This window comes from Lactuca virosa, chromosome 3, assembly GCF_052849685.1.
Source record: "Lactuca virosa cultivar CGN04683 chromosome 3, Lactuca_virosa_CGN04683_v6, whole genome shotgun sequence".
In the NCBI taxonomy this organism is placed as follows: Eukaryota; Viridiplantae; Streptophyta; class Magnoliopsida; order Asterales; family Asteraceae; genus Lactuca; species Lactuca virosa.
Window position 1 is genome coordinate 18,904,492 of NC_136428.1, and position 24,862 is coordinate 18,929,353.

The following is a 24,862-nucleotide window of genomic DNA, read 5'->3' on the forward strand; positions in this document are numbered from 1 at the left end:
CAGGAGGCGGTGGTGTCGCTGGATGATATTCAGGTCGATGAGCGCCTGAATTACGTGGAGAGGCCAGTGGCCATACTGGAGGGAAAGATGAAGATTCTGAGGAAGAAGGAGATACCTTTGGTGAAGGTACAGTGGGAGCATCGGAAGGGGTCCGAGTGGACGTGGGAGCCAGAGGCAGAGATGCGGGAGCATTATCCGGAACTGTTCGCCGCAGCAGACTTCGAGGACGAAGTCTAGTTCAAGTGGGGGAGAATTGTAACTCCCCGATTCTCAGGTATCGATTTTATATAAGAATTTTCTTGTTTTCAAGGTCTACTCGACGAGTTGGTTTCCCTACTCGTCGAGTAGCAGCGGGTTGGGTCGCGTGTTTTAGTGACCTACTCGCCGAGTCCAATAAGGGACTCAACGAGTAGGAGCTGGAGGATGAAACCCTAAATTCTGGGGTTTTGCATCCTATTTAAAGGACCATTTGCTCCTTAGCCTCCCTTTGCAGCCTCTAGAGAGTTCAGCAAAACCCTAATACGTGTGTGTGTGTGCTCCATTTGTGTGTTTCAAGCCTTGGAAGAAGATTCTTAGAAAAGGGAACTTGAAGATCAAGTAGCTAGCAGCAAGGAGCTTGTGTGGACTTGAAATCTACCTCAGATAGCACCATTTGAAGGTATCAAGTCGTTACCTTGACCTTCTTTCCTTCTAGATCTCTTTTGGGTTGAAGATTAAGGCTTTTCATCATGTTATGAAGCTATTCTTGGGTATGAGCAAAGATCTGAAGTTGCAACTTCAGATCTGAACTCTCCTTGGTCTTTAGGTCCATAAAGCTTACAGCTTTAGCAAGTATGAACCCTTCCTTTTGAGTTAAACTCCATTTCAATTTTAGATTTGGCATTATGAGTCATTAGAGCTTTGCATGCACGTAAAGTTTGCAACTTTACGTGATAAAGGTGCATTAGGAAGCTGGATCTACAATTTCGAGCCTTAGCATGGCTTAAAATCGTCTGTATGAATAAAGGACTGAAGAGACTCGGCGAGTTGTATGAACGACTCAGTGAGTCCAATGAAGATTATCGTAGACTCGGCGAGTTGAATGAACGACTCGGCGAGTCAGATGAAGGTTGTCGTGGGCTCAGCGAGTCAGTCGAGTGACTCGGCGAGTCGGCGAGGGTTTTCCTAACCTTTGGACACGTATGAACTCGGCGAGTTAAAGGGAAACTGGACGAGTCAACCAAGGATTTCACGAATTCTCGAGTTCAGGGAGGACTCGACGAGTCGAGTCAACATGGACTGTTGACTTTGACTGTGGACTTTGACTTTGACCAAGATTTGACCAGTTAACTTTTGAGGGTATTGTGGCAATTTGGAAATTTATGAAAAAAGGTTTTATGGTAACTATAGGTGGTGGTGTTCGTGTTGGTGATCCGGGAGTTGAGCTTTCTAGTTTCAGACGACAGTTGCGAGGTGAGTTATCCTCACTATACTCAAGGGTCTAAGGCACCAAGGCCGGCCCTTTGGATTGTTATATGGTTAGGATATGCTAGTATGATCTGTTGGATCGGTATCCTAGAGGGTAGGATAATATCATATGATATGCGGTGTGACCTGTTAGATCGGCATCCTGGTAGAGAGGATGGTATTATGTGCTATGTGGTATGATCCGTTAGATCAAGTATTGTCTATAGACTTTTATGTGATTTTTTGTTATATGTGCTCATGTTTGTTTGGCGGTTGAGGCTTATCTGCTTTGTGCGAAAGCCAATAGACCTGGGCATTCCAACATGTTGGTTGTGGGCCGTGAGTATTCCATCCCGAGGATGACTGGACTCATAGTATGTGGGCATTCCAACCTGTTGGTTGTGGGCTTGGGGTATTCCATCCCGAGGATGATTGGACCCATAGTATGTTGGCATTCCAACCGGATGGTTGAGGGCCTGGGGTATTCCAACCTGATGGTTGACTGGACCCATAGTATGCTGTTTATGATTATATGTGTATTGTTGCGGGTATGGGTATTTTGGGGGAACTCACTAAGCTTTCGGGCTTACAGTTTCAGTTTATTATTTCAGGTACATCAGGGGATCCTGGCAAGGCAAAGGTGTGATCGTACAGCTCCTCACTTTTTATGACTTTGTTTCTGGGATACTCTGATATGATACATTTTGAAAACAAGTTTTGTAATGATTAATGGTTTTGGATATGTTTTAAAAGTTTTAAATTGGCTTGAATTTTATGGGTGTTACATTCTCAAAACACCCAAAAATGATACAACCAAATGTTTTCAAAACCAAACAACATAAAAAGTATTCTCAAACATAAAAGTGAATCAAATAAATAGTATGGAACAATCTTCAGGGGATGTTGTTCGATCATTTCGGGTCCTTCCCTTTGGAACCAAAAGTACCTGAAACATTTAAACAACAAAACTATAAGCATAAATCTTAGTGAGTTCCCCAACGTCCGATGTGAATGAGATGTGCCAAATCATAGTCTTACCATCACTTTCTTCCGTGGGAAAAATCATGGTCTTTACTTGTACAAGTACCAGGGGTCGGATCCTACTCTTCCATACAACTACCAGGGGCTAAAACCTGGTCTTCCATGCAATTTGTTGGGGCCAAACCATGGTCTTTCATACAAATTACAGAGGCCAAACCTTGGTCTTCCATGCAAGAGTCACAAAGACAACTAGCATCTTACATAGTATAGTGAGACCACTCACCTCATAATTGCAGATGATAGCTAACAAGCTCACACAAATGAAAATCGGGTGACCTCCTAGAGGATCATACAAGGTAAACCATGAGTCTACCTTCTAAAACTATAAATTTAACCAAAGTCCAAACCTTGTCAAAATAACTATCAAAGTCAACGCTGGTTGACCTCAACGTCATGGCCATCCATTGGCCACGTCGTGGCACCTTCTCGGCAAAACAATCGTGGCCAGTGAAATCTCTGCGTCGTGGCAACTGCACAATGAACAGCTTAATGGATTAAGCTCTTAATCCATTAATCCTTACGCTCATACTTTCCAAAAGTCTTATTGGGACACTAATGGTCCATAAAAATCCTTGCTTTAATGACATGCATGTCCAATACACATCATTTTCTCAACTAGGTTAAAAGTGGCATAAATGGGGGTCAAGATCCATGTAAGAGCTCAAAGTTACATAACTCTTTAGATCTAGAACTCCTAACCCTCTTGGGACTAAAAGGATCAATAAAGTTGCAAACTTTATTGAATCTACCTACTCAACACACCAAAAACATGAAGAAAAGCCAATAAAACTTATATCTAAAGAGAGTTATCTAACAAGATCCGAAAAAAAGGAATTACAAAGGTCCAGAAGGTAGTCTTACAGGTGGAGAGGAGTTGCTTGCTTGATTCTTGCACTAGAGCCTTCTTCTTCTTCTTCTTCCTTCCAAATACACCAAAAAACCAAAATAAGCTCCAGAATGGAGATTAGGGGATTAGGGTTTGTTTCAATGCTTTTGGAGGTGATGGAAACTGAGGGTAGAGGAAACCTTAGCCATCATTTCTTTTAAATAGGGCCTTAAGCCCGGGAATTTAGGGTTTTCCCATAATCAGTCACCACATTGTGTCGGCTAAATGAGTTGTGCTCTTCATGTGGATTGCCACATCGTGCTGATTCCTATACCACGTCGTGATCGTCCAAGAATTCATAATTTACTTTAAGATTCATTACCTAAAAATTCAGATTTTACAATTAACTTAGGAAAAACAATACTTGTAAATTGAATGTTACAAGCAACACACTCAACTCCTCGCACTAATCAGAACTGCGAACCGACTAACACCAAACAAAGATCTAACCTCAGTTAACAACCCAAATCCTTCAAGTTTGAACCAATGTCAAAATAGCCAAATGTCAATGGTTAACGGTCAACAAAATTCAGTTCTGGACCAAGTCAATGGCCACCACGACGTGGAGAACTCTTGGTCGCGTCGTGGGCATGTGAGGACAAAACATTAGACATGCAGGATACCACCACGTCATGGACCATCCATGGCTACACCGTGGTTTTTTCAGAAATGTCATTTTTCTCATTTAGAACTTAATACGTTAAGTCCTTTGCTCAAACGTTCCAGAAGGCTTCCTTTCCCTCAAATGAACCATAAAAATCCATACTTGATGGACATGCATGTCCAATGTACGTCTCTCCCAAAACTAGGTCGAAATGGTAAGAAATGGATTCAAAACTCCATGCATGGCACTAATCAACATGAAATTCTAGATTTGAAACATATAATGGCCTAGGGACCTCAATTGGTGATAATGTTGCCAACTTTATCAAAACCATACATTCATATTAACATATCATGAAGGAAAATGAGCTTAAAACCTAGATCCACAAAGGGTAAACCATAAAGGTGAGAACTTGGAGACTTACAAAAGTCCAGGAGATGCACCAAGAGATGGAGATGAGTTTTCTAGTTGATCCTTTGGTCAACAAAGCCTTCCTTCAACCGTAAAATGGCCGAAACACCAAAAAATAGCTCAAAATACAAGAGGATAGGCTCCGGTTTCGAAATGGGGAGATGGAGGTTGAAGGAGATGACCTAATCCAATATTTAAGGTCCTTAAATATGGGAGAAACCCTAAGAAACCCGGGCTTGGGCTGTAGCAGCCACCACGTCGTAGCCTCCATCTTGTCACGTCGTGGTGTCCATCCGGACATTCTTTTCATTTAAATGTCATGCCACGTCGTGGTCATCAACACACCATGTCGTGGCATAAGGTTTTATCCTAAAACCTTATCTTTGACCCCAAAAAGTCTTCAATTGATACACTCTGGATTATAGGTGTTACATTGTTGATGTGTTTTGTAACACAAAAAGTTGTAAACTTCGATTAATGATTTGAAAGTTTTGTAAAACCCTATGTTTATCAATATATAATGGTGTTTAAAAGTACAGTGTTACCGTTCCGATGATTGGGTGACCGTTATATGCAGAAAAGAGGATGAACGCGACGATGTAAAGCAATAAGATAGGGTTGGCAGTGAAGATGTTCGTAGTAGGGGAAGGAGGAGAGAAGGTGTGGTGTTATTGGGGAGAAAGGAGACAAAGCAGGTGGTGAGGGTGGTTATGGAAGGTGAGGAGGATAGGAAGATGATTGGGATGGCTAAAGAACTGAAGCAACTGCTAGAAAGATAAGACACTGAATTGTAACGGGTCATCTTAGGAAACTCTAGTTGGGTGTGCGGTGACCTCAAGAACTTGCATGGGACCTCAAGAACTTGCATGGGATCTGGATGGTTGGATGTTTGAAGAATCTGAATGGGGTTTAAAGAATAATTGCTTTAAAGTTCTGTGATGTATAATAACAACGGTGGAAGTATCAACTCCCATTTAGTTAGGGCATACATAAAATTTGTATTCATAAGTATTAAGTGTTTAAATCAACAAAAAGAACACACAAATTTATAAATGCACTAAATTCATTCATAAAGTTACCATTTTTCACTCTCAAAGTCTTAGGATCTTATTTGTTACATGCACATACATTAAATATGAAACGGTGACCCCATTCACCAAATTAAGCTAGATGATATCATCAAGATTTGTTTTTGGGATTTGAAGCCAATCTAATTTGCAATTACTATTATCACCAAGAAACGCAGCCACGGATCCGACAAAAGCGGCATTCATATAAGTTGTGGGTTCTAAATGTGAAGAGTCTGATCTCATATCAGCGAACCCATCGTTTGAGTCTGGCCCTCCAACAATCGCACCCACATGGATATTAGGGTTCGGATTACTAGAAGAATAGTAGCTTGAGTAGCCATCGTTGCAACCGACCTTAGCTGGGTGAGCATAGACTGAGTCGATGGATGCACCTCGGTGGTGCACATGTGTTGGATACTTGCTACTGTACCCAACCATGTATGACATCTTTAGAGGGTTTTTTCCAAGAATGTAGTCAACCTGATCAAATTTCCAAGTTCGTATTAATTATTTTTCAAATGTTTTAATTTGTTCCGTGATTCAATATACAAAAAAATAATTAACCTGGGATTTTGCAAAGGATTTGATCTGATCAGGAGTGAATTTGGTAGGGCCGCATTGGACGCCTCCAATGAGTACGTTGGAGTAGGCAAGTAACACCATGGAAGCACCTGAAGCATACTGTAAATTGCTACTATCTCTAGTGTACAATAGTCCACCTGTATGTATATTTTTAAGAAACCAAACAACAAGAATTTTTTACTATCTCATAAATGTTCACGATATGATCATTAATAAGAAATTTTGATAATAAGATAAATTTTTATTATACTTTTTACTAATATAAGAAAATAAAGTTAATACTACATTTTTATATCGTCATTATGTACTCTTTAATAATAATAAAGAATTATTACTTTTTTTACTCTAACAGGTATCTATAATATACCCTGTAAATGATAAGAATATGCACAATATATTTTTTTTTACTATATGAGATATGTCTATATATAATACACCTTCTAATAATATAAGTTATATATAATTATAAAAGTGTATGATGCATCTAAAGATAAAGAAAATAGATAATAATTGTTTTTGACAATCTAATAAGTTAATAACTGTTTATAGTTAGTAATAAAAAACAAATAACAACAAATTTTGATCGTCATATGAAGTCTGTAATAGGAAGATTGTTCCCTAAATATCTAAAATTCCTCATTACTAATAAAAAATAAAAAATATAATTATTTGGTTGTATAAATGTTTATAGCTTTGAGAATTACATTTGAGAGTAATATTCTTATATTTTCAATCATTCACATCAAAAGTCATTATTTTGTTTTTTTCTTCAGAAAAGTTAGTACGTCTTAGTAATTAAAAAAACAAATAACAACAAATGTTGATCGTCTCATGATGTCTGAAGATCAATAATTAGAAATTCTACTGTTTCACAAATATCTATAATTCCTAGTTAGTAATAAAATAAAAAATAAAAAATTTATAAAATTATTTAGTTATGTTCAAGGTTCTAAACAACGTTAAGTGTTATTTGACGACAATGTCAAGTCTCAAGCATTACTAATTGTGTCAAACTACGTTGTTTGTAAGGCGTGACTTAAGACGACAATTTTATAATTTTAATATGTATTTCTACTATTATATATATATATATATATATATATATATATATATATATATATATATATATATATATATATAGGGAAGAGTTATTTGGAAAACAAAAAAACCCTAAAAATCATAAAAATACATAAAAAAAAAATACTTAGAGATCACAAAACTTTTTTTTGAAAATTTTTTTGAAAAAATCGTAGCTTTTTATACAAAATCGGTGAAAACTTGCGATTTTTTATAAAAAAAATTCAAAAATATTTTTTGTGATCTCTAAGTATTTTTTTTATGCATTTTTATGCATTTTTAGGGTTTTTTGTTTTCCATAGAACCTAAACCTATATATATATATATATATATATATATATATATATATATATATATATATATATATATATATATATATATATATATATATATGACTTAAGACGTCATTTTATTAGTTTAACGTCAATTACAAGCCTTAAAGCCGAGCTTTTTAAAAACTTGGTTACGCTATAAATGTATATAGCATCCTTAATTACATGACCATTAAGAAAATTTAAAGAACAATTCTTACATTTTCAATCATTCACATGAATGACAAGTCATAACTTGGTTGATCTCTTTAAAAAACTAGGCATATTTTCAAAAAAAATTCAAAAAAAAACATTTATATTTCTAAAAGTTTTCGTATTTCTTTTTAAAAGCCATTTTTATAATGTAACGCATATTTTCTAACTATTGAACATTTGCTAACCACCAATTTTATGTTTTCTTACGTCACAAGGTGTCCGACAAACTTCGTGTTTATTTTCCTATAAAATTTTTTGGTTATAGTGTTTTTATAGCCATGTATATCATTAATAGATTTCCATCATTATGCTTAAACTTCGTATATTTCATCTGTAATTTTACAAAACTATTATATTGTATACTCATACCAAAATCATTAGATGCTTGTGATCTATGTCAATACTCTAACACGCATTAGGTGTTTTTTTGAAAAGTCATTCTTAAACGGATGAAATCAATGTCCCGGTTAAAAATCTTAGGTGTAGTTTCCCTAAAAATATACTAATAAATGACACGACAAAAAACAAAAAAAAAAAAAAAAAAAAAAAAAAAAAAAAAAATATTGTTATTCCCATATTTTTTATATCAGGAGAAAGGATATAGACATGTTTGAATGACAATATAAAAATGGTCATAAATGGCCCCTGGAGGTATATTGCTATGACTAGAGAATTCTAAAAGACTCGAGAGGTATCACAATAATAATTCCGAGGAGAATGCTGTTGATAATCACCATAATTTCAGATTATATAGAAAATATCTTGATAGATAACCTAAAAAGAGCATGTTTGAGAGATCTATGTTCAGATTTGCCTTTTAGAGTACTGAACAAAAATAGTATCAATCCAATAATTTTGATATGATTGTATGATCTTGTAGTTTTCTAAAGATATTTATGGTGTATATTGAACACTATAACCTCAAATCTTTATAGGAAATAAGGACGAAGTATGTCAAACACCTTGTGATTAAATGAAAAATGAATTTGTTGGTTTACAAACTTTGTCCCATGGTCATCAAGTATCAAGTACCGGTGATATTCAAACTCACAGGTGTCCAACTTAGTTGATGTGACATTATTAATGGGCTGAAAAAAATTTGATGATCTGAACAGACTGTCAATAATACCATAACGAAAATAAATTATTAACTTTAGTACCGTAAAGGGTGAATTCTTTCCGACGAAACCTATTTGCCGTAAACCAAGAGCGGAGAAACAAGTGGACAGTTGGAGAAGGATAGAGCAAGGCCGACAATGGTGTCCGAGAAACTCCAAATACCCAACAAAGTAATTAATATGTTTTTACCGTTTTCTACTTTTTTTACTTCTCTTTTCTCACCTACCATGTTTTGTCTTCTTATAATTTATTAACTCGATTACTTAGATACTCAAAATATATTATGGTACCTAATACAAAATTTTATTTTGTTTGATAACCTAATACAACTTTACTTTGCTATTGTTTAACTCAAAATTTTATAATGATGTCTTTTTAATAATTATAAAAGTTTCCATCTAAAAAATTTAAAGGATCCAATCAAAAAAATGCTATAATCTCTAAAAAGAAAATTTTATAATTAAAGGAAGTCCATAGACAGTGGGACACCCTTAAAAATAATGTGGCATCGCCATTGTCAAGTATGTTGCATTCTTTAAAAGAATGTCGAAATTTAACAATAATCGTAATATCTTAAAGTCATATGTTTTCTAAATTATATAGATTTTTTTATGTTTTAAAAATATATCACATTTATTTTCCATGCTTAAACGATTATTATAAAAGATGAGAAGTAAAAGCCTGTTTGACCTAATGACCCATTTCAGATCCTATCTGGGCTGGGTTCATCGCAGGCCCTAAAATATCATCACCATTGTAAATATTATAATATTGTTGAAAATATATATTTCAGTATTCTGCATCAATTTTGTAAACTGATATAGATTTCTATTAACATAGTATAACAAACTATAAATTTAATTTATTTTGTTTAAAATGACAAACACACAGTAAAATTTAATTTATATCCTACTTCTAAATTATAACTTTTTGGTCTCTATCGATACTTAAACCGTCAATAAAAGGGACAAAACTTCCTAAATGGTCCTATGGTTTCTTATAATTTGAGTTTTAGTCTCTAACTTCAAAAAACTTCATGGTTGAGTTTTAGTCTCTAACTTCAAAAAACTTCATGGAAGGTCCCTGTAGTTTTCAATTTTTATCGTGGTTATACAAAATATATATATATATATATATATATATATATATATATATATATATATATATATGTTTTAAAAAAACATAACGTTTTTTCTCGCATGTATTTTAAAGTTTGTACATGATTTTATACTATAATTTTGTTATTTTTGGTTTCATATTCAGTTACTTACAGTACTCTAAAGTGGGGATATCAAATATGAAAAAAAAAATTCAAAGTTCAACCCACTATATAATTATCAAAAAGTTCTGGTTTTCCGGTTCTAGATCCACTCTACCTGGTTCCACCCTACCCACTTTGACATTTCTGAGTTTTCCGGTTCTAGACCTACTTTACCCGATATAATACCCGGAATCAAACCGAAATCGGTTCCTATATATCGGTCCGGTTTCCGGTCCTACAAAATCCTGTTAACTGGTTTCAGGTTTTCCGATCCAAGTCTATGCGGGCTGAATTTGGACCCACTCTCATCCCTATATCGAGTCCTCAATTTCGACTCTAACCTAGTGCAAGTTGTTAAAAAGAACAACCCATGATTCCATATTTATATTCAATCTCTAAAGTTCTAAATCTTAAAAATATATATATATATATATATATATATATATATATATATATATTAAATAGCACACATCGAGGTATCTAATAAATGCCTACCTACATCCCTGTATCTAGCCACCACCATGAAACAAAACCAGATCGTCGGTGTGTTTGGGATTCCATCACCATTGTCGCCTAGAAGCACATTGACTTCCTCAGTTCGTCTTATATTTGACTTAAATCAGATTCCATCACCCACCTGCGATATCACCAACACTCCTTTGCCGCCACGGCCGCTAGATGGATTCCGGTTTATGATCTGGAAAATCATCAAAAATGGATTCCACCACTTCCCTATCTCCTTCCTTCATCCATATCTCTCTTCCCCAATCTCGCCACTGAATCCACTAGGCATCACCTCACAGGCCACCACCTTTTTTTCATCTTTTTTTATGGTGTTTCTCATATATTTTAGATCTCTTCTAGATTTGATTTGTGTTTCATTTATTGTGGTGGTGTGATGGTAGTGGTCGGACGTTAGTGGTGGTTGTGGCCGGAGGTGGTGTTTCACACCCAGAAAACGGGAGGAGGGGTGGGGGTAGTTTGGGTTTTTGAACTAAAGGAACCCAATTATGTGTTCTTGAGTGTCCAGTGTGCAACCAAGGTGGGGTTATTTATTTTGTTTTTTCATAGCTTTTGTCCAAAATTAATTATAAAAAAGAAATAAATAGGGCATAGAAGTCTTTTTATATGGGTGAAACTCCAAACATGATAGAAACTAAAAACCACAGTACCCATAAAGTTTTATGAATTTAGGGACTAAAACCCAAATTCTAGGAAACCACAAAAATCAATGTTTACAATTTAGGGCTTTTTTCAAAATAAAAGAGTGAATTACACGAATGGTCCTTATGGTTTGGGGTAATTTGCGCACTTGGTCCCTAATATATTTTTTTAACTCGGAAAGTCCCTAATGTTTGTTTTTGTTACGCGCTTGGTCCTTACTTTTTGTTTTTGTTTCGCGTTTGTTCCTATCTTACCTAAAAACACTATTATTTAAATAAGGAAAAATGATGTGGTAGGTAGGGTAATGTGAGGGAGTTGGAGTTGGAGGTGTGTTTATTTAAATAAGTTAAAAAATGAAGGGCAAAATAGTATTTTTAGGTGAGACAGAGACCAAGCGCGTAACAAAAACAAACAGTAGGGACCTTCCGAGTTAAAAAAATAAGTTAGAGACCAAACACGCAAATTACCCTAAACCATAGGAACCATTCGTGTAATTTACTCTAAATAAAAATAAATATACGTGTTATTTTTTATGTTTTTTAAAATGATATTTATGTAGATATCCTTTTTTTTTCCTACATACATTGTCATAAGAATTATTTACAAAATCTCACCAGTTAAAAATACTTTTAATGCAGATATTTGTAGTTAAAAAATGTTAAAAGTCCTACAAACTAAATAACTTTCAATACGTAACAGAAGAATTATTTGAGCAAAATTAGATTAATTCATTGATCATACTGAAAATGATCATAACATTGTAAGCAAAAGATTTAATATATATTATATTTTTATTTCAGGAAATTATTTTGTAATTATCATAAATGATGAATCATTGGAATTATGACATCCGAGTTTTGATTACATATAAAAAGTTACTTTACGAAAATACGAAACTATTAATATCAATCATATTCAGTTGATATAGATTTACTGGTATATATGTTTGTTATTTGTTATGAATTTGATGTAAATTCAGTATTGTTAGAGTGATATTATTATAGATGATTTTTTCTTACCAATTTTTATGACATTTAATATTTAAACACATTTATGAAATTGAAGTGTGATTTATCATTTATTATCAATTATGTATTAACTAGTTCATATTGAAAGGCATACCAAAGATTTTTATCCTAACAATATGAGATTTGTCGGAAATATGAGATATAGAAATAAGAGTATAAGTGTGTAGTTGTTCTAAAAATAAATAAATAAATAAAACTTATGAGCTCGTTGAATTATCAGTAAAAGATTTACAAAGACTTTAGAGTATTATTGTTATAATAACATTTTAGGTAATTAAAGTTTACATAAATATCATAGGAAAATTAGATTATAATCTAATGTTCTCCACCAAGTTAAATGGTCTAGAATCTATATTTATATAAGACTAGTTTATAACCCGTGAGAACCACGGTTACAAAACTAATTAAATTTTCATAATAAAAATTCATAATTATTAATCAACTATTTTAAATAAATTATTAATTAAAAGATATACTAAAATTTTAAAGTTAATTATAACTTCAAATTTAACATATAATAACAAAAGGTAAGTTTTCTATAAAAAATTTAAAAACTCATTATTTAAAATCTTAACGTCATTAATTGTGATAGCGATTTGCCTAATATATCTTTCTGACATGTGGCAATATTAATGAAGTGTTGTAAGAGTGACAAATAACAAAATCAGATTAAAACTATTCTTTTATTAATATAAAAAGAAGGAATATTAGTTTTTTCTGGAACATTACGAATTAGGAATTAAAACAACTTAATTGTTGTAAATTTTTGGCTTAGTAGAATGGGCTTGCAAAAAAGTTACCAAATCACTTTATGTCACTTGGAAGCTTGTTCGAAGTAAGGTTGTGGCTACTCAAGGTAAATTGTGTCAAAAGTAGGGCTAAAAACAAAGCACACAAATCATGACTTTCTGTATGTTTAAGTTAACGGAAGGAATGAATAATACAAACACTTAAATAAATAATTTTATTTCTTCTTATGCGATCATTTCATAAAAATTATTATTGTATTCGTTTGTTTTCGTTAAAATGTTAAACAAATATAAATGAAACGAACTTAAATAATAATCGACAAACATGAATAAAGAAGTACAACGAACGAACATATGAACATAAACAATCATAAATAAAATAAACCAACAAAAACAAACATAAACAAATATAAAACATCAAATCAGAAAATTAATATAAACATCCAAAATAAGAAGTAATATATATATATATATATATATATATATATATATATATATATATATAATTTGTATAAAAACAAAAAACCTTAAAAAAAACCCTAAAAATCATAAAAATGCATAAAAAAAATACTTAGAGATCACAAATCTTTTTTTGACTTTATATATACAAAAATCTCAACTTTATTAACAAATTCGCTGAAAAGTTTTTAGAAAAAAAAAACAAAAAAAATTCAATTTTTTATTTTTTTTTCAACGATTTTATTAAAAAACCTGTGATATATATATATATATATATATATATATATATATATATATATATATATATAAAGTCAAAAGAAAGATTTTTGATTTTTAAGTTTTTTTTTTCCATGTAACCCTTTATTTATATATATATATATATATATATATATATATATATATATATATATATATATATATTTGAACAAGTTGTTAAATATATGTTACTAAAAAGATTTACGAAAATAAAAAGGTATATTGTGCCTCACTTTGAACCATATATTTTGTAACTACACATATATGAACCGACTAATTTTAGTCGGTTCAAACTTAGATTATAAAACGGAACCAACTATAACCATATGACAATAGTTTGTAACTGTCCAAAATATTTCTAATTCTTACATGTCAAACTCATATATATATATATATATATATATATATATATATATATATATATATATATATATATATATATATATATATAGAGAGAACATATTTTGACAACTCAAAAGTTATTGAAAACTTGAAAACTTTTTATCTAGCTAACATTTTTACAAAAAAGAAAAAGAGTTACTTCCGTTAAGACACCCTCAAATAAGTTTATTCGTCAGAAAAAACATTTATTATGATGTGCATATATCCACGTCATAAATGTGCATATACGCACAATACAAAAATCATTTTTTGGTAATTTTTTCCGACCTACCTTATATCATAGTATCTTAATGGAAATACTTGCTTTTTATTTTTCAAAAAGTTGTATGGATAAAAATTTCTCATCTTTAAGTTTTCAAAAAGATCGTGTGTGTCTATATATATATATATATATATATATATATATATATATATATATATATACATACATACATACACGTCTCTCTCTCTCTCTCTCTCTCTCTCTCTCTCTATATATATATATATATATATATATATATATATATATATATATATATATATCAAGACAGTCGATTATGATGATGTTCTTTCTTTGTAGATTTACGCTAGGAATCATGGTTTAGAATATGAAATTTTGAGTAGAGTGAATAATGGAAAACCTAATTTCAAAAGAGATGGGAATGTCTTTGTTCCAATTTACGTAACGAATTTTCAAGCATCTATCAAGGGACTTGTGGAAACAATGTAAAGAGTATGGTGTAGTTGTGGATGTGTATATTTCACTAATATTTGTAACTTATGTGTAACACCCTATTTCCTTGTATGTGCATTTGTCAATTTATTCATTTTAAAGATTAAGGATAACTTGATTTTGTGCTTTGATGCAATGTGTCTCTTTGTATGGCGTGGTGCGTTGAGCGTGTGTAGGTCGTGGTGTGTCCCAAGTAAGGTACGACACTACGATGCAATCAACTTAAACCCTTATCTCGGTCACTGAGACCTATTTAAAGGCACTAACTTCTAGGTTTTCTCTCATTCTCAACTTCCACCCTCCAGAAAACCCTAAAGAGAAAACCCTAGCCTCCTCCTTTGGATCTTTGCGCTTTCAGTGCCTTAAGAGTGAAACTTGAAGAATAAGAATAAATGTGTATCTGGGGCAAGGAATAAATATCCAATGAAGTTTCAACAATCTTGTCACTTCATATTGCCTTGTAAGTAATAAGGCTTCAAAAGTTATGTGTTTTCTCAATAGATCTAGTGTTTTAGAGTGTTTAGATGCATTTTGGTCCCATTTGTTAGGATGTTCTTGGAGTTTGGGAAACTCCAAGCTAATGGGCTTGTTTGAAGATCACGTTTGGACACTTTGAGGTGAAAAGATAGACTGATTGAGCTCTCTATAAACCATTCAAATTGTTTTAGCCTTTTGGGATCATTTTGGATCTAGGGTTAGTGATTGTCATGTTAGAAGCTTTCATTGGGAAAGAGTTGGAAACTTTATCCATTAAGAACTTTATTTGAAGGTTTTTAGAAAGTTATAGCTTATGTCTTAAAGGATTAGGACTTAACAAATGAGGTTGTTAAGCCAGTAGACATGACGTGTCCATTTGATGGGTGTGACGCGTCTCATAAGGTCTAGTCGTGACTATTTTTGATGGTAGTGGACGCTCCGCGTCCATGTGCTAGTCACTATTAACCTTGACTTTTTGACCAATTTTATTTTTTTTATCAAAATAGAATGGATATGAGTTTTAAATTGAGGTTTCACCATTGTTTGGTATTAGGTGGTTTGTGCTAGCTATTTCATTTGTGGAGACTTCTTTTGAGATTGTGGTTGCTAGATTCAGGTGAGTTTTCTTAATATACTATGTGTGTCATTATATGTCCTTATGTTGTAGTATGCATGTATATTGTTAGTGTACGGATATGTGGTTAGAATAGATTAGTCTTGTGTTATTATATTTGTAAAGTCCTATGGGATATTAGCTACAAGACTTCATGCCCTGTATGAGGATGGTTGGGAGTATATAGGTCAATTGGGATGATGACTCGTTAAAGTTTTGACTAATAATCAACTAGGAGTCTTTATGTCAATTGGGACGTTGGCTAAGTGCCTACTAGCTCACTAAGGTGTTGACTATGAGCTTATATTTGGTATGCATTGTATGTGTAATGGAATGTGTGGTATATTGGGGAACTCACTAAGCTTTATGCTTACGTTTTAAAGTTAAATGTTTTTCAGGTTTTCTGGTGAGAAATGAAGGACGTGGTGTGATTGTACTTGCATTAGTGATGTGACTTTGTTTTAAGACTTCCAATGATTTTGTGATATGACTCTGATTTGATACTATAGTTTTGCGATACTGAACAAATGGATGTTTATGTACTTCTGAAAATATGGTTTTTTATTGTTTAACTATCAGTTATAAAAAGATTTTTTTTTGGTTGAAAACTTAAGATGTTACATTATGTCCAAAAGGATCAGAAGTCATCATGTATTTGGATCAGTAACATTATTTTTTCGAAAAGATAGAAATCAATCTCATAAGTAAGGAAATAAGGTTAAATGTGAGCATGATAAATTGAAGAATGATGTGCATTCGAATGTTGCAAAGGTATGAACCTTTGCATCTATTTTGATAGGAAATAAGTCTAGTGATGGTGTATCCCTACCGAAGAGTTCTTGAACAAAAAGTTCTTCTTAAGCCACAATATTTACTTGTGGTACATAACTCTTCATGTGTGGCATTAGGGTTATGTTCATGATGTTCATTTTATTTTAATTAGCGAATCTTCATAAAGTGTTTAATTAGGAAGGATTTTCTAACAATGCGATTTAATATATTTTGGATATCGATGGAGTTTAAGTCCCTAAGTGTGTGCTTTTAAAGTTCAAGAAACATGATGATATGAAATGGTACTTTAATGAATTGAAACCAACATCAATGAAATTTCTTATGAATAAAATAATGGTTCAGATAGAAATTGATGGACTCCCTTTTTGTGCATGGACTCTAAATGCTTCAAAAATGGTAGTTGGTACATTGGGAGAGGACATGTTTTGGATGATTATCAAAATGAAAAATCTTCAATACGGTAGAGTCTGTATCAAATTACTAGCATTATATCCAAAAAAGGTTACGGTTTCCATTGATGACTTGGATTATGATGTGTGTGTGTTGGGGAGATATCGGGGTGTGTTCCAACAATCATAAAAGAAGAAGATAATGTGGTTCAAAATGATAATAAACAACAAAATTCAGATAATAGCTTTGAGGAGGAGGATAAAGATGCTAATGGTGGTGAGTCTGATGAGAATGAAATGTAAAAACAGGAAGGGCATGACCATAACTCAAAGGGTAATAGTAAAGCGGATGAAAAACAAAAAGAAGTTGCAAAATTAAGAAGAAAAATTCAAAAGGAAATCTGAAAAGAATTTACATGAAGAATTAATAAATGGTAAAATTATTGATGTTACTTCGGTTGAGGGAGATCAAGATAGGAAAACCAAGCATCAATGGGGTGATGTCTTGGAATTAGGTTCACATGTGCTTGGCCAAAATGTTAGCTTCATTCGGTGGGCTGAATTCGACCCTAAATCTGATTTCGTCAAGCTAAAGACATCTTGGTTTTGGAGGTGTCCGATTCCATTCTCTAAATGTTTCAAAGCTTCCATCCAACAAACCATTTACTTTAATTATGTTGGAGGTTGTCTCGACTTTCGTTTTTTGTGAATTTCTCTAGTTTTTCAGCCATGTTAGTTGCTTATTCAAAATGTAAGTCACATGCCACAAGAGTAGTAAATAAAAGGAGAAATGAAGTTTATTTGATTAACGAAAATCCTTTGTAAGACTCAAATGGGAAATGTTTTGGGGTTCAAAATGAATGGTGTAAGACCGATTTAATAAATTTGATTAATAGAACATGAGAGAAGGTTGGTGATAAATGAATGTTTTGTCTTTTTAATGCTTTTGGTATTGGAAACAATAACAAGAGGCGACCAATTATAAATTTATGTTTAAAGTACAAGAATTTTTTTGTTTGAGAATCCAATACTTTCATGTGACTATCTTGGATCTTTTTATAATTAAAACCTTGTGCTTAATTGTGAATTTGATTATGCTTGTAGGAGTAATAGGGGTCAAGAAGTGGGAATCTTCTCCATTTGGGGTCCTTTTGTTCTTGTGTGAAGTAGTATTACATATATGGATAATTAACTTAGTTGAAGGAGAATGGGTGTATTCTAAATCTATGTTTTTTATGATTAACATGTACGTTGCTCAAGATGATAATAGTAAGACGATGCTTCAGAATTATATTCATTTTTATGCAACGTCGGCAATGATCGTGTATATTGTTTGGAGACTTTATTCTTGTGCCAGACCCTTTGGAAAGGTTAAGGTCAATTTTTTTTCTAATATTTTTCCTATCATTTTAATACCTTCATTTCATAAGTGTATCTATATGACATTACTATGGGTGGTTTTGCTTTTACTAGAATGAATAAAGGCTGTGAAAATTTGAGTAAACTGAATAAGTTTTTTATTTTTGAATATGTGGTTGATGTCTTCCTATTTATCACTTTTGTGGCTTTGGAGTGTATGGTTTAGATCATAGGCATGTCATTCTTAAAAAAATATTTGGGGAATTATGGTCTTATTCCTTTAAATATATTTAATTCTTGGATGGAGTTGGAAGATTTCGGTGAAACTGTGAACAATACTTTGAATTTTCGTATGTTAAATAATTAGGAGAAAAAAAAAATAAGAAAAAAATTCATTAATTTAAAGATGGATATCAAAGTTTGGCAAAGGGAGTTTAAAAGCAAAAAAGATGGTGTAAAACAAGAGATTCAAATGAGGTTGTTAGAAGTGGACAAAGTCAGATGGAAATTAATCTCAAAAAATTGATATGGAAATGTGCAATATTCGAAAAGAATTAAGTGATTTGGAGAGAGTAGAGATTCATAATGTGGCTTAAAAACAAAGATCAAGTGAGGAATTAAAGAAAACGAAAATTCCAAAATATTCCATGGTATTCTTAATCGGAATGACAATTGGCTATGTAGGGTATTAAACATGAAAGATATTGGGATTACTAACCTAGTATGGGTTAAAAAGGTGTTTTTTGATTATTATTTTTATGAAAAAAATCCTCTAGATTCATATCTTAAACTATAATCCCCAAGTTAAAACTCTCTCTTCGGCTCAACTGTCATCTTTGGAATCAGTTTTCACAATTCAAGAAGTTAAAGATGTGATGTGGTAGTATGGTAGTGAAAAGGCACATGTTCCTGATAGTTTTACTCTAGCTTCAGTGAAAAGGTATTGGGATGTATAAAACATATATTTTTTTCTTGTAAAATATTTGTATGCTACTACTGATATCTCACCGGTGTGCAATTTCTCATTCTTTATGTTAATTCCTAAAGTGGTGAACTTGGTGTGGGTTAAGGAATTTTAGCCTATAAGTCTTATAAATATGTTTTTATAAAGAGACAACAGCTTCGTGATGGGCGTTACTGGTGAATGAGCTAGTAGAATGATACAAGAAAAGAAAGAAACAACTCATGGTTTAAAACTGATTTTAAAAAGGTGTATGACATACTTAGTTATGATTATCTAGAACAAATTATACGATTCATGGAAGAATTACACATCGTTATTTAAGTTGTTATTGTGGTCGACTTATATAAAGGAGCTAAGGTTAGAAACATTGTCCTTATGACTTCTCATTTAATTTATGCATATGATGTATTGTTGTTGGAAGAGTGGTAAAGTGAGAATATTTTTAATATCGTACATGGATATGGTGGTACTACTTATGGATTTGATAGGCTATAGATTGGAAAAAATACATGTTTACATATCTTGGTATTCCCGTCGGATCGAACATGGCTATAGTGGCCATTGACATATTTGAAAATCAACTCTCAAAGTGGAAGACTAAGATGGTTTCGGTTAGTGGTTGTTTTATGTCCAGAAGTTCAATTCTAGAATCCTTAAAAAATTAATATATGTCTATTTTATATATTCTGACTAGTATCAAAAAAATATTTTGAGGCTCTTATATAACGGTTTTTTGGAGCGATGAAGGAGGCACAAGGAAAATTGCTTGGTGAAATGGGAGTTGGTACTTGCGTCTAAAGAAAAATGTGGAGTCTAAATTAGAAGTTTGGAATGTTTTAATTATGCATTACTTCAAAAATGGATGTAGGGATTTTTGAATGACGATAATGTTCTTGGCTCAAGGTTGTCAAGTGCGTACACGGTACTAGTGTTGGTTTACAACTTGGTGATGCCCATATCTGTGGATTGGGGTTTGGTCGAGAATCGGAGCTTCCATTAACAAAAATCATGAAAGAAAAGGATAGTTCTTCATTCTAATCTTCATAAAAAGGTTGGGGATGATGCTTTAACCATGTTTCGAGAGGATGTTTAGGTTGGTGACATGCCTCTAAAGAATCGTTTTCCAAGATTATATTTGTTAAAAAGAGATAAAGAGTGCCTTATTAGAGATCAGTAAGTGGATAACATGTGGTATTGGAATTCGTTGGGGGACGTGAGAGGTGGATCTGATATCTCATTACTTGTAAAGATCGTGACTTTAGTTGCGAATGTTCATCCGATTTCACAAAGAGACAAGTGTATTTGGGATTTAGACAACTTAGGAGATTTTATGATCTATGGTACTAGACACTGCATAGATGATTTTATGTTGGATGATGGCAACGTTGCTACGATGTGGAACCATTTTTTTCCAAGGAAAGTAAACATTCTAGCATGTCGTCTCATTTTGAACCGTCTTTCCACGAGAACAGATAAAGTAAACATGGGTATTAATGTGTCTTCGATTTTATGTCCACTGTGTTCTAATAACACAAAATAGAGATGACTTGTCTTTTCTTACACCTCGTTCTCGAGTTTAACTTAATGAGAGAAAAGAAATAAAATGAGTGGAAGTGAGAAGAAAGTAACAGAATTTGGTGTTCTCGAGTTTCATTAAAAAAATGAAATGAAAGGAAATGAAATGATCACTTTCCCTCCTAATTTTCCTTTCGATTTGGAAAGATTTGGAGAAAAGAACAGAATATTTAATTTTCATTCAATTTCTCTCCAACTTGGGAACACAAAAGACAAATTTCTTTCATTTCTTTTCTCTTCTTTTTTCTCCTTACTTTCTTTTATCTTCTTTTCTTTTCTTTGCTATAACTCGGAAACGAGATGTTAAAGTGTGAAGTTAACGGTTGACATATTTACAGGTTATTCCTTTTGCTCGACTATTATTTTATACCGTGGATGGACTTGTTAGAGTTATCCTATACTAAAATATGGGCTATTCAAGGTGTTGTTTTAATGGCTTGGTAGGTGCTTTGGAGCTTTCTTAACAATATTATCTTTTGATGATAAGAGGCGTAGAAGGAATACTCTTTTCGCGATGATAATTAATTATTCGTTTACTTAGTTTGTTAGTACAAATCGTGAAATTACTGAAATACTTTGTTACATAACCCATTTATTGTTGTCCCTTTGTAATTTTTTAGGTTTTATAGCCCCTTACTAGTGTTATAAAATTCAATTAGAATATAGTTTTGATTTATATGGAGCCTAGCAAAATCTTTTGTCTTTTTTGTAATTTTTTTTTTCTAAAATATGCCTAAATATATAATTAATGTTGGTTTCTTTATTAAGCTACTTAATTAATCATATCTTGTATATGATAACAATCTTGGTTGTAATCCAAGAGCTCACCAGGAGTAGTCCTGATTTGGACGGAGCCACTTTTTGGCATCACGGCGCATACAAACGAGTCCACTCCGGCTTTAAACGTCTCCAAGTCGCTTTTGCCAGCAAAATATTCCTAAAAAAGGAAGAAAAATCGATGCTTACTTTTCCAAATTTAGTAATATATATATATATATATATATATATATATATATATATATATATATATATATATATATATTTTATCACCTTTGCTAGTAATGTCTGAGCTCCCACAAACTTGTTATCCCAACTGAACTCTGTAGCGGCTTGGCTCCACCTTTGATTGCTTATGGCATAGTTCAAGTATCGGCTTTCTCCAGTTGCTTTGTATAGCCAAGCCGATGCCCACAACAACTCATCCTATTTGCCCCATAAATTAAGTCATACATATAAATATATACATAATCACCACATTAATTACAAAAAAAAAAGAGTATATTCGAGGTACACAAATAATTTTAAGTTAAATTGTTAAACCCCGTTAGAAAAATGAATTTCTATTACATTTATAGGTAACTACGTTCCCTATTTGATTTTAAACTTACATCATAAGAAATTAGACCTCGAGTTTGAGATATGTTTTCTTGAAATAGAAATTGATACTCCCTTCGTCCCAAATTAATATTCGATGTTTTTTTTGTTTGTCCCAAAATAAGTGTCAACTTCCAAAAATAAATATCATTTTTACGAAAAATACTCTTCATTATTAATAAAACTACAATGAAATTAAATATAGGGTGCTGATTCGTACACAAGAGTCTTTAGCCACACACAACAATTTGTGTTTTATATGTTTGTACTGTACAACTCCATTAAACACAAATTGTTGTCTATGACCAAAAATTGTTGTGTACGAATCACGACCCTTAAATATAACTACCATAGAATTAAATGCAACAAAATAGTATAATTGTCATTTCATTTAATATAGTTAATGATAATTAATGTTTCCTTAATTTGTATATTTTTTGTCTGGCAATAATTTTGGGACGGAGGGAGTATGATATAAAACAAAAATTTTTGAAGTTGTTCCAAATAATGGAGGGGGGGGGGAAGTTTTACATTGTAACCAGAGTAGGAGCAGTAGAAAGGGCAAGAACCCTGGTACGATCCTCTGTATTTGTCAGCGAACTCGAACAACTGAAAATTTAATTATATATATATATATATATATATATATATATATATATATATATATATATATATATATATAAGTTAAATATGATAATAATAATACAAGTAAAATAATAGTATGTATATTAGCTAGGGTACATACTGATTTTGAATGCTTTAGTAGTTTTGATGAGTATTTAGAGTCAACCGCTTTAAAAACAATGGATGCGGCAGCGAGTGCGGCTGCAGACTCAGCTGCCACCTCGGTCCCCGGAGAATAAGCGTTGATCTCTATTACGGTTCGTGGGGTGTCCATATCCTCGGGCCGCTCCCAACATGAGTGATCTCTGTTTCCATCTCCTACCTATATACATAAAGTGTTATCGATCGTGTTAATAAATCAATGATTTCATTAATTTAGCAATTTTCAATATTTGTAGTATATATTTAAATTTGTATCGTATAAGTGATCGAGGATTAGTGACGTTGTGGATAACTAATGACCTGGGTGTAAAGTTTTGTGGACGAAATGTGTGCCTTGAGGATAAAATCGGAGCCCCAACGGATTTCTGACTGTAGGTAACCGAGTTGATTCACGAAGTTTATTTGTCTAGGGTACTCGATCGCAGTCCAACTCAACAAGCATATTGTATACGCCATTGGCCACCCAAACTTCACATTATCACCAGCATCATAGTATCCACCGCTTAAATTCACCTGATATGCATTTACATGTGTTATATTAATGTAAGTGCATGTTATACAATATAACTTATGATTACTGCAACATTATAATTAAGTTATACGTACACCCTTAGACTCCCCATCGAAGAGGGCTGAGTCATCACGCCATTTAACTCGCTGAGTCGAGGGCAATTTTCCGGAACGTTGGCCTTCAAAGAATAATATCGCCTTGCTAAATGCGTCCTTGTAGTCGAAGGAGAGTGCATAGGCGCCATGGTTCATAGCTCGTGCACTAGGACTAGCCACAATGCACCAAACCACTAAAACTCGGACCATGTGAGTTCCATGAATTACCATGGTTGTTGTTTGCTTGTGTGTGGTGAGTGGTCTATCTAGAGTGGTTATATTTATAGCATAAAGAAAGTTAGCATGTATCATATAGGATGATGCAAATAGTTGTGGGCAAATGGATATTGCGTGAGGGATTCCAAATATTATACATTATTTACGTGATTTTCGATTCTATCTACGTTCGACGATTGTACATGCGTAAGAAAAGTTAAATAGTAGTGCTACTACAATTATTAAAGTTTATATAATTATATTATAACGTACAGCCATACGAAAGATCATAAATAGTATTATCTCTTTAAGGAAAATTGCGACCACAATGTCATTTGCTTGTCCAGCTTGAACTTTCTTTATCTGTAAATTAGGAAAGGTTTATTCATTAACATGGGTTTTCTTTGATGCTGGATGTGTTTTCATGTGACAAATGTCCTAAAAAATCAAGAAGTTTTGAATTTATATTTATACTAAAGAGTATTTGAATAAACTTGTCAGAATACATCTATTACTCCATTTTGTCTTTAATTTGTTAATTATATTAAACTTAAAGCACACTATGAAATCAGAGAGTAAAAACTAAAATCAGAGTAAAATAAGTTATATGAAAGTCGCTATAATTAATATTTTTCTAATTAATTAATGTGTTTTAAATAAAATAATTCAAATCTATGATAATTCCAACACTTAAAACTAGTTTATAAATACTTTTATTGTGGGGTCAACCCATATCTTTTTCTTATCCTTTCTGGAGAATATCGGAACTATGGCCAATGGCCAATGGATCTTTGAGTACCTTTTGCTCCAAGAGTTTCGTCCTTAATTGTGAATAAAAATGGTCAAGTGTGTGCAAATTAAGAAGATAAAAATTCTATGGAGTAACTTCGTGTTAACACATAGCCAAAGTGTGGACAG

General features: G+C 32.6%; 1 protein-coding gene across 1 annotated transcript; it reads right to left on the minus strand.

The window, feature by feature from the left end:
• Positions 1-5,458: 5,458 nt before the first annotated feature.
• LOC145165298 (endoglucanase-like) lies at positions 5,459-23,974 on the minus strand. Its single transcript, XM_079084012.1, has 8 exons — positions 23,729-23,974; positions 23,423-23,635; positions 23,082-23,282; positions 22,868-22,945; positions 22,013-22,165; positions 21,791-21,899; positions 6,023-6,177; positions 5,459-5,938 (listed from the first exon to the last, which is right to left on the minus strand). Exons 1-8 carry the CDS (start codon positions 23,957-23,959, stop codon positions 5,555-5,557), a joined length of 1,524 nt encoding a protein of 507 aa, XP_078940138.1. The 5' UTR covers positions 23,960-23,974; the 3' UTR covers positions 5,459-5,554.
• Between the last annotated feature and the right edge of the window lie 888 nt (positions 23,975-24,862).

What these genes read in the sequence shown, in the direction of transcription:
- LOC145165298 (XM_079084012.1), bottom strand. Translation starts at nt 23,959, where the DNA reads ATGGTAATTCATGGAACTCACATGGTCCGAGTTTTAGTGGTTTGGTGC. An exon ending in GCTCCTACTCTGGTTACAAT is followed by an intron (nt 22,166 to 22,867) that starts GTAAAACTTCCC and finishes TGGGGCAAATAG; the next exon opens with GATGAGTTGTTGTGGGCATC. An exon ending in CCAAATCAGGACTACTCCTG is followed by an intron (nt 6,178 to 21,790) that starts GTGAGCTCTTGG and finishes ATATACATACAG; the next exon opens with GTGGACTATTGTACACTAGA.